At 42.2% G+C, this 19,328-nt stretch overlaps 2 protein-coding genes across 6 annotated transcripts in view; one reads left to right on the top strand and one right to left on the bottom strand.

Moving 5' to 3' along the window:
* The window catches only part of TMEM63C (transmembrane protein 63C), a 452,188-nt gene that overhangs the window by 208,765 nt on the left and 224,095 nt on the right, over positions 1-19,328 (top strand). The window lies entirely within an intron of this gene.
* Positions 939-19,328, bottom strand: part of TMED8 (transmembrane p24 trafficking protein family member 8) — a 28,679-nt gene continuing 10,289 nt past the window's right edge. Inside the window, exons 2-7 of one of the 5 annotated variants that reach the window (XM_082384746.1) lie at positions 16,565-16,676; positions 12,199-12,328; positions 10,324-10,450; positions 9,618-9,923; positions 8,095-8,327; positions 939-5,282 (exon numbers count right to left, since the gene is read on the bottom strand). In XM_082384746.1, the coding sequence (XP_082240872.1) occupies positions 8,110-8,327; positions 9,618-9,923; positions 10,324-10,450; positions 12,199-12,328; positions 16,565-16,676 (893 nt within the window). In that variant the 3' untranslated portion in view covers positions 939-5,282; positions 8,095-8,109. Of the gene's footprint in view, positions 8,328-9,617; positions 9,924-10,323; positions 10,451-12,198; positions 12,329-16,564; positions 16,677-19,328 lie in introns of those variants that run through there. The other 4 variants (XM_082384745.1, XM_082384747.1, XM_082384748.1 and 1 more) reach the window with 4 other exon arrangements.

Raw genomic sequence — 19,328 nt, 5'->3', positions numbered from 1 at the left:
GCTGCAATGTGTGGCCTGCACAAATTTATATGATCCTGAACTATGTCAGGGTCAATGATATGGCAGATATGAGTGCCTTTAAAAGTTGGAAAATAATCTCCAATATGTTCTGTGTCAGCAGTGACATACTACATTTGGCTCACCCAAACACAACGCTTTAAAGATTCCCCAGCTATGTGTAGTCTGCCTGGGCTTTTTATTATTGCTTGTGGTGTAGTTTGGTGGGAAGATTATACTCATCTAACTCACAATTAGTTCAGATCTCTTCCTCCTTTATACATCAGCCTCTAAAATATGTGGCAGAGGAAGGCAGGGAAAGATCTAACAGGCTCATCTTAGACCACAGATATCACCGAAGAAAATATTTAAATGGCACCCCTCTCTGCTCAGATGTGAGTCCTTCCTGTTCTGTAATAGGCACCAAGGATGTGCAGAGGCAGCATTTTTTTTTTTTTTTTTGAGGCAGCATTTTGAGAGATGTCAAAGATATCTTATGGTGTCATTTCTGTAAATGAAAGTAGGCTGGATTAATATCACCTAGACTATGTTAAATGGTTACCGTGGTGTCCAAACTACTGATTCCAAATTTGAATAGATAAGTCAGTCCACTGGAAAATGAACATCACTGGGGACCAAATACTAACAAAACTCAGTAATATTCTATTAAGTAATCATTACTCTAAACCCAATTTTTCTGCCCTTGGGCCAAACCCAGATCCCAGTTCATACTCAGCCATAAATTTAAATGCAGATGAAAGATCTATCATTAATCTCATTCTCCATTTTTCTTAATTGTTAATTTTTCTTAATTTTTATAATAATAGATTATAAAATAATTGGTATAGATTTAAAGAATACTTTTCTTCTTAAGATGCAGAAGAGAGATGAATAAAAAAATTTTAACTCTAAGTCACGTTCATTAAGATATAACTCAAATGTTTCAGGTGCATAGTGAAAAAGTTTATTTATGACAGATTCCAAAATTCGGAAGAGAAGACAAAGAATGCACAAAAGCATCACAAAACTGTTACATAATATAAAAACAAAAGAACTGAGCTATTTCAGGAACCATAGCTCAGGATCATCTATGTATCTCAGCAACACATTCAGTGCCACAGGGTGGTAAAAGTATGGTGTTTTAAAGGAAAAACCACTCAGCAGGACATAACAAATAACAATTTCGGTCAGAGCTCTTAGAAATCATAGGAGATGCTGACAGCATTCCTCATGATAGGGTACATGTAAAACAAGTTGACCTCAATAAACGATTGCTTGGGATACTTTGATTTTAAAGAAAAGACTGTGACACTGTTTCCCTTCCAGACCCCTTTTTGTAACGTCAGCTTCAGTGCATGATACAGAACGATAAGAATGCCGTTGTGGTTGCCAGTTGCTTAAATATTTACCAAGAAAGCGTGATCATCTTTCAATCAACTGATAGATCTCAGTGCATGGCACCAAAGCAGGCCTTTCAGAAATATAAGCTAAGTGGCATAAAGTAGTTTAGGGAAATCCTTACCCAAAGTCTGGCTTCCTTACAATCCATCACTTTAATTACAAAGCAGCTTTCTTCTGGGGATTTCAAAACACTTCCCATTATTAAGGGAATGGGTACACCAGATTCATGGGTTACTGGATTGCTTTCTCCAGACTTTACTTGCTCTTGAACATGGCTAAATGGAAATAATTCAACTTGATTAAATAAAAACAAATTCATTTATGGGACAATAATCTCAGAAAGGGCTGTTACTGTTTTTAATACAGAATTTCTTAGTAAAATGTACTGCTTAGGACATGAGAGAAGGAACTAGGATAATGTTTTCCAGATGATTCTTGCCTGAACCTGAAAACCAACAATAACAATCACTTACAGGTAACATTACAGATGAGGCATTTCAAACCTGAGTGAGAGAAAGAGTTCAGGAAGAGAGCTCCTTTACATGACGGTGAGTTAAGGGTTCTTCTGTAATCCCATATACTATAATATTTCAAACCAAAACTTAACAATTGTTCATGACCCTATATCAGAACATTTAGAAAATACATTTTGTCCCCTGGAAATCATTTCACATATATTATTTTATCCCTAGATAAGTCAAAACTATCTGCTTAAAATGACAGAAAACTGTGGAATTTAATTTTGAAAAAGCCTGTATCTCTAGACTTCTGGGGCACCTTTTCCTTATCTCTTAAGAGTGAAGAACAGCCATGAAATTAACTCTGGTCCACATGCCTGGGGGACTAAAAGAAATCAGATCATGAGTTCAAACCAGTGACTGGGACTACAAATAATTTCAAAGCCAGAGTCTTGTGCCTTTGGACTTAGTTTTTGAGGGACTAACTGTAAATGAACCCCACTATCAAGGCTTTAGGCAATTAAATGGGTTTTCTCAGGTTGGTGACAAGACTTTTAAATAGGAGGAGTTTTGTTTGGCCTTCTTGGTTCCAGCAGGGACATGCAACACCCCAGAGGGAGCAGTGATTTCTGAAATCTGGCCACGCAATACTTAGCAAAGTTTCTCTCACCCTTTAGGTCCCAAATCCTACCCTAACCTCACTACCTAAATAACTGGGTAGGTGTCAAAGGAATGCCCACAGGTGCTGGACTGGTTGGACAGAGCAAAGGGGCAACACTGACCATAACCAGGTACCAAGAGAGCCAAAGCAGCTCTTGCTTCACTCACCTGGTAAAGTTAGTAAGAGTTCCAACCACACAGTCATACACGAGTTACCCAGCTACCCCAGTGTGGGACTATAAGTCATAATCCCTCCTCAGCCCTACTTCCAACCTAGGTTGATTGCCTTTATCTACTCAACTCACGTTATTATTTAATTCTGGTTAACCAGGTAAACTGAGGCCTTGGATACCATGCTGCCAGTGCTAAACAATACCATAAATAAGAGAAGTGGAGGGGGGCCTAGTCCCTCTCTTTACCTCTCAGCTGTGTGGGAATGAAGGCTTAGGGGCAGGATCCCATGTGCATGAAAATTGGGACTTTGGCCATATGAATATTCACCATATACTGGGTTGCTGGAAAGCACCCAACTTGTGACTGGTTTTAGACACCCATTCCCTATTTACTCCCCAAAGAATCATGCATCATGGCTCCATGAGCACAATCAAATACAATGAATACAATGACTTGCTCTCTAAAGAGCATAAATCCCTTAGCAAGCTACCCCTCACAACAACAAAAAATGAAATCGCCTTCCTTCAGACAGAAACTCACTTTCCCTTTTCAACCACTGAGATTCTACATGGATGGTGCTCTTTCCTTTTCTAGCAAATTCAGGTTTCTAAAAGGTCTACACTTTTGGCCAGGTGGAAAGAGACTAGTTAAAGTGGTTGCTTTGGACCTTTTAGACCCGGGAGAAATTCTAAATGGAAGCTCTAAAATAAAGAACAAACTGTGTCTGTTTGGTTGGTCCCATTGCCTGCTGTGTGTATGACTGTCCCACACAGATTAAAGAAGATGGCAATTCCTACACCTCACAGGGAAGTCAGCCTACAGAGGGCAGAGCTTGTTCACAAACACACTCTTGTGGCTTGAGGCTCTTCTGGGATGTTGGTCAAAATTAACCTGTTTCTTCCCTTTTTAGCCATAGTCAAAACCAACTGAGGCTACAGTGACACAGCTGGAACTCCTCCTAGCCTCTTTCTAAACTCACCATCTTTTTTTCATGGCACTGGACTCACAAGTCTCAGAGAATATAGAGATGAAATCAATCTTCAGGTCAGGATTACACTTAGCAGAGGAGACCTACTCAAAAATATTTCTAAAGTCGATCCTGTTGGAAAAGACAGGTAGGTTTGGGATTTCTCCAACAAGCACAGTGAGAACCAGTGAGGCTTCTGGCCTAAAGAACAATTCCAACGGATGAAATGCAAACTAAAGAACTACACAAAATCAGGATATGAGGAGAATTCTGGGATACATTTGATAGCTTTTCTCTCTTCCTCTCATTGTTTTCATTCCTTACTATCAATGTAACAAGGCAGTTCACAAGCTGCATGAACTGTTTCACTCTTGCCCCTTCCTCTAAAACAATAGCCTTTTGTGTAAATGTTAGGGTCACTCAGCTCTGTACCTTAGAACCTTATACTTTGGGGTTAAAAGGCAACCCTTTGCAGGAAAGCAGTCTTAAATATAAAAATACAGACTTTAGGGTTTGGGCCTCACCTAATTCTTTCAAAGAGGGACTGGATAGGGCTCATCAAAAACATGCAAACACATATTTTCTATAAATGATGTTTTACAACAATATCTAAACCCAGTGATCAAGATAAGACAGTGAGCTTTCAGGTTTAACTCTTCCATATACATATTATAAGGGACAATATATACTTTTTAAAAGTCTAAGATTTTCTTTCCTAAATAACAGATAAAAATATTTTTAAAGTGCATGAATCAATTAAGAAAAAAATAACTAAGAATGGCCTAATTTCAAGTTGCTACCTACTTCCCTTTTAAAGCTACATATTATCTGAGGATTGAGTTTTAATTTCAGAGTCCTGAGGATGGGTTGGAAAGCAACAGAGATTAGAATAAAGTCCTTCCAGAGCAGTTTCACAATTACCTTCAGTCTGACATGCCAGGTAGAGAAGAAAACATGAGAAATTATGGCCTGAGGGAGAGGGGAAATACAGCATGAGTTTTGAAAGATGGAGACCAAGAAACATTTTTATGAGGACCACCTCCCCAGGTAACTGGCATTGCATGAAATAATTCTGCTAATAAACCAGGAGCTCTCTGACATAGGAGCGCCGATGTCTGTGCAGGGAATATACTCTATTGGATACTTGTCAAAAGGAACAGAATGGCAGAATCATCTTTGTTTAAAACTTAGCAATTTATAACTTTAAAATCTATGTGCTGGATATACATAAGGGTGCTTACTATATACTTCTTTAAAAAAATTTTTTTTAAACATTCTTTTTTTTTTTAATTTATTTTATTTATTTTTGGCTGTGTTGGGTCTTCACTGTTGCGCGCAAGCTTTCTCTAGTTGCAGAGAACGGGGGCTACTCTTTTTTGCGGTGTGCGGGCTTCTCATTGCAGTGGCTTCTCTTGTTGCGGAGCATGGGCTCTAGGCACGCGGGCTTCAGTAGTTGTGGCTCGCGGGCTCTAGAGCGCAGGCTCAGTGGTTGTGGCGCACGGGCTTAGTTGCTCCACGGCATGTGGGATCTTCCCGGACCAGGGCTCGAACCCGTGTCTCCTGCATTGGCAGGCGGATTCTTAACCACTGCGCCACCAGGGAAGCCCTCTTTTAAATTTTGTTTGCTGAAAATTTTTCAAAATAAAATGTTGGGAAAAATTATTACTCTAAACTTTCTAAAAGCCCTGTCTCTCAACAAAGTAGCAAAACTAAACAAACTGAAGAAACTTAAGAACTCAGCCACTCTGTGGAGAGACTTCCAGTCTCTTTCCTACTGTGAAGTATCTTCTTTCCATTGTATGTTAATATTTATTTATCCTCTAAAGAAGAGGGTGAAGGGGTCTGGTGGACTATGAAATTCTCAGTAATTACCTGTGTTCGGTAAGTAATATTTTGTCCCTAAAATTCAATAATTTCAGATACTTAATACAGCATAGTGAATTAATTAGACGGTGAATTAATTTACCTATTTTTTGTGAATGGATCAAAGAAGCACTGACTGTTAATGAAACACCAGTATAGAATGAAATGTAACAATGTCCAGGACTTCAAAAGTGACCAGACAATAAGAGGCACACAGAGGCGATGGGAACAAGTCCCTCAGGCTTCCCTGATGCCACAGAACTAGGATTCCAAAGAAAATAAGTACAGGCTCTGATGGCAAAAATAAACAACAATAAATGTTATCCCAGGGAGCTTCCAATGGCCTGACAGCTCCATTTTAAGAGAAAGTCAGAAGTTAATAATAAACAGGAAAAATAAGCCAGGCTTTAGCTGACTGGAGAACAGCTCAGTAGAAAATTATTTTATAAAGATTCTATTCAATTAGCTAAGGCATGATTCAACTTCAGTGATGAAAAGAGCAGTCATACAGCTACCAGATGGGATGACGCACAGCAAGTTTGCTTTCACTGCCCAAATAGGCAGTCACTAAAATAATTTCTAACTTCTTACAAGGTATATAAATTTGGGCCAGTATAATCCTCTATAAAATGCACTCAAATATAAAATAATGGAGGTATGAGGCCACTCAGAGGATGGGGATGCTATGGTGGTCTACAGCATCCTCTCCTACTTGGGGCTTTGCCCCCAGAGGAACAGAAGGTGCGGCTGTATCGCCCTTTTGTTCATAACGTAGGTGCCACTACAGAACTATTGTGAGAAGCCCTGTTCTTTGAGTTTCTGCTTCTGTGCAGAGGGAAGGCTTGGTGTGAGGCACCCACACAAGGAATGAATGAGCTAAAGGACACATCGTGAAGAAGCTGACTCCTCAGAGTAGGCAAAGGACTTTGAAGTCCTAGAATCACAGGATGCCTCTGGTTGGCTAGTCAAGTCCTCTGCACAATCTGGGGCAAATGGGCAGATCCCCTCACAATCTAGAATTCCTAACAGGGAGTGCCGGGGTAAGCTGGCGTAACCCGTCCGTCTGAGAAGGGGCGGACTCCTCCCAAAGCATCACAGGACTGACCTGCAGGAGTGCAACATCAGCCCTTCCCCACTCCTCCTGAAATCGTCAGCTTTAACTCCACAGAAGAGGTGCCCTCAATGGCTCACAGCAGATGGAAGCCTTCTGAGAAACAGACGGAAACTGTTTCCAAGGCAAAATGAAATGTGCTTTAAAAATAAATAAAGTAATAAATAAATCTAATTATTCCTCAGAATCCTAAGGCAGTAACAGGCTTGACACAAGGGATAAGAAAGAAGGAGGTACAGATAATCGCAGTGGTCCCTTCTCTGCCCCCTCCTCTGCTGGGGGCCTGGACACCCTACTGTTCTGGTGACACTGGCTGCAGCACCCTGGGCCTCAGGGCTCACAGGGTGGAAAATGCGGTCACCAGGGACTAAAGAACAAATACACCAGCAGCAACAGTGAAGTTTCATTATCACCTTTCCTGAGAGACTTTGAACACCAAAAGCTTTGAGCCCTCAATGCAAGAAATCTAAATCCAGAAACTCTGGAAATCTGACTGGTGCCAAAGCAAAATTTCTAAATAACACTCCTAAAGACCAAAAAAAAAAAAAAAAAAAAAAAATCGTGGGGAATCTGGAGTGTTGTTTTATTTGTTTTTTTAACCTCCTCTCTCAGATTGTACCCCTCCTTGTTTGGTTATACAAAAAAAAAATAATTTAGTTAATACTTGACTTTCAAAAATGTGGGTTCTGACATCAATCCAGTACCTAATTTCCACCCTTTCCGCTTCGACCACCAGTGCCTCTTGAAATAGGGAGTGATGGAGGCAGTTTTTCTTCCCAGAAGATCATAGAGTACAGTGATCATCATTTTGGATTGCATGGAAGTTCTTGCTGTAATGGCAAAGACGCAGACTTAGAAAAGGGAAAAGAGGAGAGAAAGAGGCGGAGTCAAACCATCAGGACTAGTAGCACCCCTCCAAAGGCAGCGAGGGCCCCCAGCCCGTGCTAGAGACCACAGAGAAACCGCAGGTGGGAACATGGTGAGAGGCTAGACAGAGCTTTCTCCATCCAGGAAACTGGGCTCCTTCATGGACAAAGCGCTTTGCCCTCTTCCAGCCCTTTCAAAAAGTGAAGAGAGTGGGTGCCACTAAACACATCTGCAATAAAGGCTCTGGAAGAGAAGAGAACAGCAACTGAAATAATACACCTTGTACCAAAACAAACCTATTTTTAAAAGGCAACACCCAACTTCCTTTCAGGCTTTTGCCTGATGGTTTCCTCCACAGAAAGATTTTGCTGGAGTCTAAAGCCAGAAGAGCGTGAGTCAGGGACCGCGGAACAGGGGCACTATACCACCATCTGCAGAAGCCTGGGAGGGGGAAAAGCTACATGGGGTCAACAGTCAGGCACGCCAGCCAGGGCGTGAGGGTCAGGAGCCCCACGCTCAACTTTTAGCTCTTGCCTATCCAAAACAAGAGGCCCCAGCTGGCAGCCTGCTCCAGCCAGCGAACACCGCCTACCCACTGTCCCAGCGAGCCTTCAACTGGTGTAGTAGATGTGGAAGTAGAGAGTCTTGTTGCGCAGCAGGGAGTAGGAGTTGTCGAACTTGAGCAGGTAGATGCCCTCGCCAGGGTAGTCGTGGCTGCCGGCCTGCACGTCTCGGTGGCTGTCCCGCCGGTACACGGGCATGACCTCCCCATAGCGGCCCCGCAGGGAGCTCCTGGAGCCTCGCTCCACGTCTCCAGCTGGGACAGGGTCTGCGTGAGCAAAAGGCAGAGTGTCTGGATATGAGCTCAGAGACCAAATACACCTACCTGAGGGTGAAAAGATGGACCAGGTAACCCAGTGGCTTTCACCCAGGGGAGATACTACTGCCCTCCTACGGGCATTTGGAAATGTCTGGTGGCCTTCGGGCCATCAGAGTGACCAGTGATACGGGTCACAGTGATATGGGTCACAGTGATACGGGTCACAGCATTTGGGTGATAGGGGCATTTAGTGCTCAAGGGTCCAGGAGTGCTAAATATCAGGATAGTACCTTCTCAACAAAGCAGTGTCTCACCCCAAATGCCAACAGTATCTGCACTGAGAAACAATGATTTAGCCTTATAGAGCCTTCCTAGCTCCAGGAGTATCTGGAAATTTTCAAGGGGGAGAAAAAGATATTTAGAAGGGAAAATTCTGACATCCTTTCATCCAACAGGTAAAAGAACTAGCTAAAGGAGGTAGGAAATGCAGGTGAAAGTGCTATATGGAGTGACCCCGAACTCCTACTGGTCCGCCTGAAGGGCAGCAAATAAGATCTGAGGTTCTCCTCCTTCCTGAATACATGCTGATTTCCCTGCAGACTTGCTTTTCCATGAAGAAGCAAGTTAAGGGAATGACTTAATGACTTAATCTTTCCCGTAAGATTATACAGGAAAATAAAGGAATAAGGCTAATGCTTAGAATCTACTCTTAATCTACAAAACAAACAAACAAAAAAAAGCAGCTTCAGGGCCATGTGAGTAGGCGCTGCAAGTAACAGCTGGAACAGAGCACACAGACTATTTTTAAAACTGCTCTTGTCAACCAGCTGAGACAGTTTGGAGGGAGGAGAGAATGGGTACATTTAGCAAACTGTAATCACTCAGTTTGGTTCCAGACCAAGAATAAATGTAAATATCCCACAAGTAAGAGAGAAACATAAAATAATCTCAGATTTATACATGTGATCTGAAAAACACTGCCCATACATACACCAGCACGGACCCACCCCTTTCCCTGCCCCCGACCCATCCCTGGCCCCAAGGAGATCTTGGGGGACATGGCTAGGTACTGATTAAAAAGAAAAGAAGCTTCCCACTAAGGCATCAAAGCCACCCCACCAGAATGTTCTTTGAGGGTCTGACTTTGACCTGCATCACTCAACTTAGCTTGTCATGCTGAAAGGGATTCTTCACCTGCATTCTCAGGAAGAGGATGACTGGTACAACACAGGAAGTGATCGCTGCAAATTAGGTTGAGACAGAAAAGGAAACTGCAAATTATGTTAAAATTAAATTTACCTTCAATCTCCTCCTCTTCCTCCTCATCTTCATCCTCATCCTCACTGGAATCACTGACCTGCACCGTTATGTCAGTGCTGGTTACAGGGGTCCAGTCAAAGTAAACTCCAAAGCCAATGTCATAGTCATCGGTCGCAAACTCCCAGCAGACACGCTTCCCCTCTGGGTGGGTAGGTACCCGGATGGTCACCACCTCACCCCGCTTCACCACCAGACGGCTGTTCTTCTCTTTGCCCAGCTTGCTTTTGAATTCCTTCATCTTGGCAAAGGTCCAGATGCACGGAGGAGCCATCAGAGGTGGGGAGACTGAAAGGACAGGCAGCTTACTACTGAGAAAGAAACCCAGAGGAAATGCTGCCACACCCGGCATTTTGCTCAGAGAGGTTGTCATAGTCGAAGACATTCTTCCTACTGGCTTCCCTGACTTCTTTTCACAAGGAAGGAGAGAGCACTGCCCTGAGGTGGGTCAGCTACTCAGCTTAAGAAATAGGTCTCTTTAAGTACCATATATATACCTGGTACTCTATCCAGAATGTAATATTCAGACACTAGTTGTTTTTCCTCTTTTTGTAATATAATCACCTATGTAATCTTATGCTTTCTCCTTCCTTTCTTTCTTTCCTTCCATCTGTCTGCCTGCCTTTCTTTAAGTACCCACTGGGAACCAAAAAAAAAAAAACACCTTCCACACCCCCAAAGTTCTCACCTCTCCTGTGGTCCCCCAGAAGGTCTGCAGATTCCAAATCAGCTGAAAGAATATCTACAGCTCCTGTGTGCTCAGACTGGATCATAACGATGTCCCCAGACCTTGGCAGACCATGGTACTTGGCCATCTGCACAAGAGAAATCTGGTTACGGGACATATATAAAGGCGGATTCCAATTAGCCTCTTTCCACCTGAAGGCTGCCTCCCCTGCCCTATTACCTCCACTCTCCCAACTCACAGTCTGAGTGCTAGTCAACATTCCTGCTCTCTCCTCCAGCTACAGGTTGCTAATAAATTCTACCAACTTTTTTTTTTAATGCCATCAACATGTTCCCTAGTTTAAAGCTTCTTTCTTGTTCTCTCCTGCTTTTTGCAACTTTCCCACTTCAGACTCTTCATAAAATCCTTGCCCACGAACATCCTCAAAATTTGCTACTGACTTTTCCATCGACAGCGTTTCTGGGTCCAGCGTTTCTGGGCCACGCCTGCAGTCCCTCCCTTCGGCTCCTCTCAGGACAGCTCTTGCATCTGGGCTTTAGCTCAACCTTCACTCGGCCACACATCCTCCTGCTACAATTTCCATCCAAAGGTTACTTCCAGGTCACTGTCAATCAGTTCACCAAAGTACTGCAGAGAGAGAATCTGGCTCCTACTCTCTGGCTGTCTCTGTCTCTCTCTCTCACCCATGGCACACCTTGGATGTCTTACCCTATAGGTTGTCTCATTCACTAACAATGTTGTATAAATAATCGCAATCTCACCTTAGACCAGCCCCAGGATTTGCATTTAAACAGTATATTTGCTGCCAGACATCTAACTTGCACATAAGTGCAAATATCACTCAATACTCAAAGCCCTCACTGACCCATGGCAGGAGCCTGCAGTCTCTCCCTAGTGGGTTTCACTTCAAACCACTCAGATTACCATTCCCCTATTTCATGCTATTATGCCTTAATTTCCTGCTCCTTCTCAAGCAGTTGACAAGCAACTCAAGAAGAAATGTACGCCTACTGCCAACACGGAAGAGCACATCAGTGAGACAGCAGTCCAGTTAAGGAATCAGAATTATATTTGCAATAAATGAATGAATGAATAAATGAATGCTGTAATCCTCCCAGACTATTTTCTCATAGTATCTGTTTCTGAAGAGTAAGTCCTTCAGCTCTTATTTCCAATGTTAAATGAGGTAAATCAGACTTTGACTAACTTGCTTGAATGAGTCCTTCCTCTTACAGAAGGTTAAACAAAAGATTTAGTTTGCAACTTATTAGCTGCATAGACTTAGTAAAGTCACTAACAGCTCTTAGCCTCAGTTTCCTCATCTCTAAAATGGGGACATAATGGTACCTATCTCACAAGGTTGTTCTCAGGAGTAAATGAAGTATTGTATTATGGATAAAAATGCTTTGTAAACTCTAAAGCATCATACAAATGTAACTATAATGTTCAGCATTGTCTTTACTGACACCATTTGTTATTCTAATATATATGTTAATAATGATACAAACAACCCATCCTTCCATGGCAGGGAGACCACTACTATTGGTACCATTTCTATGGAATCTTTACCATAAATACCAAGTAGATCTACCACAAGAAAACTGAGACTAACACATAATCCAATGGTTAAAGTTTCCTCACATCGAGTGGATTTTAGACAACATGGGAACATTCATTATAACACTTTATTTTTTGAAAAGATGCTTACTGGGTACTAGTATAGTGATGGGCCCTGGGGAGGATACACATGATCATTCCCCAAATAATTAAACCTGAGATGACAGTGCTTTCTAATTCCAACCCATCCAAATGCATCTAAATTCTGTTGCCACAAACTAGTGCTTTTCAGAGAGAGAGTAAGAATGTGCGCCCTACCTTGCTGAGGACCTGGGCCTGGTCTGCAGACAGCAATTCCTGTTCCACCGAGGCCTGTGCCTCCATGGCACCGGCTGCCTTCTGCTGATCTTCTGTGGCATCCTCCCTCACCGGAGATACCATCTGTGGCCTCCCCGAGAAAGAGAGCATGTCAGTTCAAGGACTCTTTTTTTTTTTTTTTCCAGCCGCACCGTGCGGCTTATGAGATCTTAGTTCCCTTGTGGGATCTTAGTTCCCCAACCAGGGACTGAACCCGGGCCCTTGGCAGTGAGAGCGTGGAGTCCTAACCACTGGACCACCAGGGAATTCCCCTCAAGGACTCTTTCCAAAGGCACAATGGTCCTGGAGAAACTCAGACAGAAAAAAAACCTTCAAAGGGTACCCCCAAGCCCTGCTTTCCTCTGGCATTTGGGCCCACCGTCATTTCAGCTGACCACTGCCCAGGGCTGAAATGGCCTACAATGAAGCAGTGACAGCATGTGAGGGCTCAGGACTGACAACACCACATCCCAGGCTCCGAGAACCATGGTAAACACACAGCTCAGTTATCTGAGATAGACCGCAGGTCTGGTTTTTATTCCTCACTCTGGGGCCCAAGCCATTTGCTCCGCACAGAATTTCAACAAAAGAAGTGTTAGAATCCCAGTTCTGTTCCACACGTAAAGCTGCTGTTAGAAGCAAAGGGAGGAGGCCTCGCCTAAGCCAGAAACTGATCACAAAACAAAGGAAGTACAGACTGATTAGCAAGGCAACCCTCTCTGCCAGGAGCAGTTCAGCGTTTCCATTCACACCCTATCGCTGATATCCATAGCACACCCAGTTCACTTTTTTAAGCACGTTAATCTACTATCCCAATAACTTAAAACACAACTATTGGGACTTCCCTGGTGGCGCAGTGGTTAAGAATCTGCCTGCCAATGCAGGGGACACGGGTTCGAGCCCTGGTCTGGGAAGATCCCACATGCCATGGAGCAACTAAGCCCATGCGCCACAACTATTGATCCCACATGCCACAACTACTGAAGCTCGTGCACTCTAGGGCCTGCGTGCTGCAACTACTGAGCCCACGTTCTGCAACTACTGAAGCCCGCGCACCTAGAGCCCGTGCTCCGCAACAGAGAGGCCACTGCAATGAGAAGCCCGCGCACCACAACGAAGAGTAGCCCCCGTTCACCGCAGCTAGAGAAAGCCCGCAGGCAGCAATGAAGACCCAACGCAGCCAAAAATAAAATTAAAAAAAAGAAAACCACTATTCTAATAGTTGATTTTAAAGAAGCAAGGGAATAATTTATGCTCTCTTCCATTTCTTTTGGCTTTGGAGAGACTAGAAAATGAGTTAAGAGCTGGGGCTGTAGCACAATATCCCAGGCCTTTTGGAAATCTGTTGCCAACAAAAGGTGGCGTGGAGTCTTTAGACAAGCAGTTATCAAAGTATGGTCCAGGGACCCCTGGCATCCTTAAGACTCTTTCAGGGGAGTCTGTGAAGTCAAAACCTTTTCATAATAATTCTAAAATATTATTTGCCTTTTTTCATTTTCATCTTCTCAAGAGTTTACAGTGGAGTTTTCCAGAGACTACATGACATATGATATCACAACAGAATAAATGCAGAAGCAGATCTGAGAATCCAACTGTCTTTTGTTAAGACACACATTAAAGAGATTTACAACATCCCTCTTCTCACTAAATTATTTTTTCTTTGGAAAACAATTGTTTTTCATTAAAGACATGTTATTTATATTAACATGTAATGAGTTCCTTATTATTTTAAATGAATGAATAACTATTTTTTAATTTTCTAGTTTTAATTACTAGTATAGTAAACATTGTAAGATATAATTCACATAAACAAAAATTCTTTGAGGTCCTCAATAACTTTAAGAGTGTAAAGTTTTGAGAACTGCTGCTTTAGGGTATCCTCCATTTCCTCAGACAGGCTGAGCAAACAACTGGGAAACAGCACTACAAACTGCATGGGGAAACAGAGGGCTTATTTTGGAGTTCATTAGTTTCTTCTTTCTTTCTTTCTTTTTTAACATAAACAAGAAAGATCACTCCTAGTTTATAAATTACCTCTTCTTCAGATAAAACAGAGCCATCTTTTGGAATATCTAAGTCACTCCAATTTACTTCAGAACAAACAAGAGGTAGTTACTATGAAAATCAGAGCTGTGGTTGATTATTCTGTGCAAACTGTAAATTGGTCTAGGCTGTGAGCCTATTTTATTCCCTTAAACCCAGAAATTAGAGTCCATTTTGGTTCCTTGGCACTACTTATTATGTCTCTTCCTCTATTAGGAGGTGAGCTTGATGGCAGGGACTGGGTCTTACTCCCTCTATACTAACAGCCTCCATAGCCAAGCTTGTCGCATGGAACCCTAAGGCCCTTTGCACTCTGACCTCATCTCCTAGAATGACCTCCTCTTGCCTTGCCCAGTCCACGCCAGTCACAATGGCCTGTTGAATCTCTGAGAGTCCTCAAGCACCTCAAGCACTCCCCCACTGAGGGTCTGGGGGCCTGCTATGGCCTCAGCCTAGAATACTCTTCCCCCAGTTACTCAGGGCTTCCTTCCGTCCTTCAGGTTTCTGCTCAGACATCACTTTCAGAGAGGCTTCCCCTCCCTGGCTCATCACTCTTTACACCCTTACCCTGCTTCATTTTTCTTCACTGCACTGATGACTGCCTGACATATTATATAACATATTTTGTTGACTGCGAGATGCATATTTGTTTTCAGATTTTAATACAACTGAAATACAGGATGTCCTAAAAACTGGTGGTATCTTAAAACTGCCGTGGGCCTGGAGTGACACGGAATCCCTCCTCAGGGGATTTGCATTTGCTTCTGCCAGGGCTTGGGAATGCTACCAACTGAGGTGACTTGAATTATGTTCTGTTTAAGAGTTTTGTTTGGACCACACTGGCAGAGTGAATTTACACAACAGACTTGTGGCTCATATTCTCAGGGGAGGTATTTTTCCCGCCTTAGACAGCGCCAAGGTTGAGACATTCAAGTTGCCCTGAGCTCCTTTTCTGTGTGGAGCAATCTCTTTCCTCGTTTCTCTTTTCACTGAAGGTGCAGGCTTTTGCGGGAGGTCTCTTATTAGCCTATCTTGGGCATTCTTTCCTTTCTTGGTGGTATATAAAATAACAGTACATCTTATAGTTGATGACAACTTAGATTCTATGAAATACGATGTATACTTTTTTTCCATCTACCTCCCCCACTAGAATATAAGCTACATGAGACCCGGGATATGGATTGTCTGTTCATTTGTGGTATCTTCAGTGCCTAGAACACTGCCAGGTAATAGCAGGCTCTGAATAAATATCTGTTGAATGAATAAATGAATAAGTTAACTTCTGTTGGGGAACAAAAGAGAACTATTCGGAATGTGAGAACACAATAGTTAATCTGACCATCAGCCTGACCTTACTGTATATGGCATCTAAAATGTAGTCTCTTCTTTGCCTTTGTGCATGCTACTTGGCACAAATATGGTTCTGCTTATTTAAAAAATATTTTAAACAGGACATGCACAGCTACATAAATTTAATATTCACATTAGCATTTTATGCTCTGAAGAATTAGTGAAAGGTACTTTGGGAAAGATAAATTGCAAATCACTTGATGCAGATGATAAACCATGTAAAGGAAAAACTCTCACTGTAAGCCTTCTGGTTTATGCTAACCCAGAGCAGGGAGGCCATCCCAAAGGGAGGGAGAGATTGGCCAGCCAGCCTCACTAGAAAAGATAGAGAGTCATGCTGTTTCCATTTCTAAAATATACAAAACACAAACACCAGACTTCAGGTGTCATGCATGCTGGATTTTTTTTCTTCACACATTAGATTTTAGAAACAAAACTTGTAATTTGTATCTCCTTTTTTCTAAGAATAGTCTATATTCTTCACTCAAAAAATTTATTTACTCTTAGGATGAAAAAATCAGCTCTGTACCAAAAGCCATCCCCCAAGGATCCTTCAAATCAACATGTGCAGGGACTTCCCTGGTGGTCAAGTGGTTAAGACTCTGCGCTTCCACTGCAGGGGGCAGGGGTTCGATCCCTGGTCAGGGAACTAAGATCCCGCATGCCACGGACCGTGGCCACGAAACAAACAAACAAAAATCAACATGTGCAGAAAAAGGGTGGTGGCAGGAAAACAGAAGGACAGAAGGACACTCTTCTCACAGGATTTGATGAGAACACACTTAAGGATTGATTAATTAATGACAAAACACTCCATACTCTTCACTTCATCTTGTCTTCCCCCTTAAAGTCACTGTTTACTTCTTTCATCAATTACCGTCTCAGAAGATAAAACCCCGAGAAGCATTATATCCAAAGTAGTTGCGGTCCCTACCTGTAGGGTGAGGAATGGGGTTCTGGATCAGAGGCAGAAGCTGCTAGAGAGGTGACCTTGGTGACTTCTAGATCTTCATTGTCTAGAAAATCACAGGAAGAAAACTTCAGTACTGGAGAAGGAACACAATAATAATTATCTTGTATCTTTTTAAAAAATCTGGCAGTTTCAACCAACTTTCTCTTTCTAAAAATAATCTAGGCACAAACTTTATACTCTGGGAGGCCTAGTACATAAATTATTCAAGTCATCACATCCAAGTATTCTCAGACCATTATAACCCACTCATAAAAAAAAAATGTCATTTTCCAAAACAAGTCCCCACAGAATTCATCCTAATTCAAGGATCACATTTCACAGAAAGCAAATGGTTAAACTAGGCAGAACGTAGAGGACAGGATAGAATGTAGAATGAAATGAACGGGAATTCAGTGCCAAAGCAGAGAGTGCCACCTCTACATTCGATCAGCTCACATCACTGTATCCAGGGTCAGGTAAGGGAGTTTTGTAATTTCATTCATTTACTCATTCACTCATTCACCAATGACTTACTGAATAACTGCTGGGCATCATCAAGGAATATGCAGGTGAAATGTACAACGAAGACCAGTTTCCCAGGCTCACAACAAGCCTGTGACTGGTATTATCATTGCCATTTTGCAGGTAAGGAAACTAAGGCATAGAGATAGGATGCAAACCCAGGCAATTATGCTCTTAACCATTAGGTGTTACTAAGTTTCATGGTGTATTCATTTAGCCTTTCCGTGAGCACTCAGAAAACCATATGGTTTAGTGTGTTTACATAACGCCTGGTGAACCTCCTCTAGTTAAGACAGCAAAAAAACTGAAGCCCAAAGTTCACTTCTCAATATAAAATATAACTTATTGATGTAAACCTCAAACACTGAAAATTTCAGAGTTTGGTAGCAACATAAAAGTATAAATGATAGGTAAATATTTGTGTTCAACTTTAGTCTCATTTTTTTTTTGTATGTGAATAGGATCTATTTTCTTTTTGTCAACTCACATTCTCATAGGTAGAAAGACCTTAGAGCTTATGCCACCTGATTTTCCTCTTGTGAGATAACAGAAAATACATGTATTAGTTTCTGCCCCCAGTTCCTGGCACAGAACTAAAACCTTTATAATTCCCTAAGTGATTAGAGCACTATGAGTACCTTTTGTTCTAATATTTGGTCTTTGACTTTGGTTCCTGCCACAGAGTCCCTTAATCCCATGGAATTTCCTGGGTGATAACAATGTCTCTTGTTCTAAAGAGGTGCCTCTTGGGCCCCTAGATGGGGGCTGGTAACGAGAAAGACCAAGCCATGATTAGAAGCTTGGGATTTTCAACCCCACCACCCATTCTCCAGAGAGGGGAGAGGGGCTGGAAATGGAGTTAATGATTGATCACACCTACATGATGAAGCCTTCATAAAAATCCCCAAAGTACTGGGTTTGGAGAGCGGCCAGCTCAGTGAACACATCTCTATAGCAGGAGGGTGACCCACCCCAACTCTGTGGGGACAGAAGCTCCTTCACTTGGGACCCTCCCAGACCTCGCCCTCTGTATCTGACTGTTCATCTGTAACCTTTACCATATCTTTTAATAAACTGGTAAACATAAGTGTTTCCTTGAGTCCTCTGAGCTGTTCTGGCATTTAATCAAACCCAAGGGGGAGGAAGTCATGGGAACTACCAATTTGTAGTCAAGTCTGACAGAAGTTGTGGGTAACCTGGGGAACTACTACTGGCGATTGGCATCTGAAGTGGGATGGGAGCAATCTTGTAGGACTGAGCCCTTAACCAGTGGGATTTGACACTATCTCCAGGTAGATGGTGTTTAGAATTGAGTTAAATTGTAGGACACCCAGCTGGTGTTGCAGAATTGCTTGGTATGGGGAAAAAACTCCACACATCTGGTGTCAGAAGTGTTGAGAGTGTGGCTGTGTGAGAGAGTAAAGGAGAAACACAGGAGGACTGAGGTTTTCTTTACACCTCTCAACAAAGGAACTAAGACAAAAGTCAGACGTTCCCCAGGGTCCCCTAGTCTTCGAAGAGGCCCTTTTCACCAAGAGATAATGAGAATAGAAAGTTCTTCCCTATGTTGACCTAAGTAAAATTTGCTTCCTAATAAATTCTGCTCTTCGATCACTACTCCCCACAATATCCTTTCAAATATTTACAGCCTGCTATCACATTTCCTGAAAGTTCCTTCCCAGGCCTACCATCTCCAGCTCTCTCCATCATCTCTTTGTTCCATTTCAAGAAAAGAGCTAAAATGGACAACTTTTTCAGATGAGTTCTAAACCATGCAGAGTACATGGAGACAATCATCTCTTAATAAGGACACAGTATTTCTTGACGTAAGACATTAACTGGGCACTAGATTTTTTTAACTGCAAACTTACCCCGTTGGCCTAAATAAGTCAATCAAGATCTCCAAGGGCTTATAAAAATAAACTTATTCCAAGCTAAGTCTCTCCTATGCTCTATTTTTGAAACAGATTTTTGGAAAATAACTGACTTCTTAACTTAAATGCAGGACTTTATGTATCCATATTATTGATTTTAAATTAGGTTTTTGAAGTGACACAAGTACGTGCTTTGCGCATTGTAGAACAAATTAAATGCAGATAAGAAAACATTCTGCATTTACCCTTCCAGACTTTAATATACAAATAATCCATTATTCAGTGTAGAAAAATCAGGAAATACAGACAAGAAATAAACAAAACAACCAAACACAATCCCACTAGCCAAA

The sequence above is a fragment of the Balaenoptera borealis genome (genome assembly GCF_965194805.1).
Source record: "Balaenoptera borealis genome assembly, chromosome: 3".
Lineage (NCBI taxonomy): Eukaryota > Metazoa > Chordata > Mammalia > Artiodactyla > Balaenopteridae > Balaenoptera > Balaenoptera borealis.
This window is presented reverse-complemented; position numbering and strand designations above follow the sequence as displayed.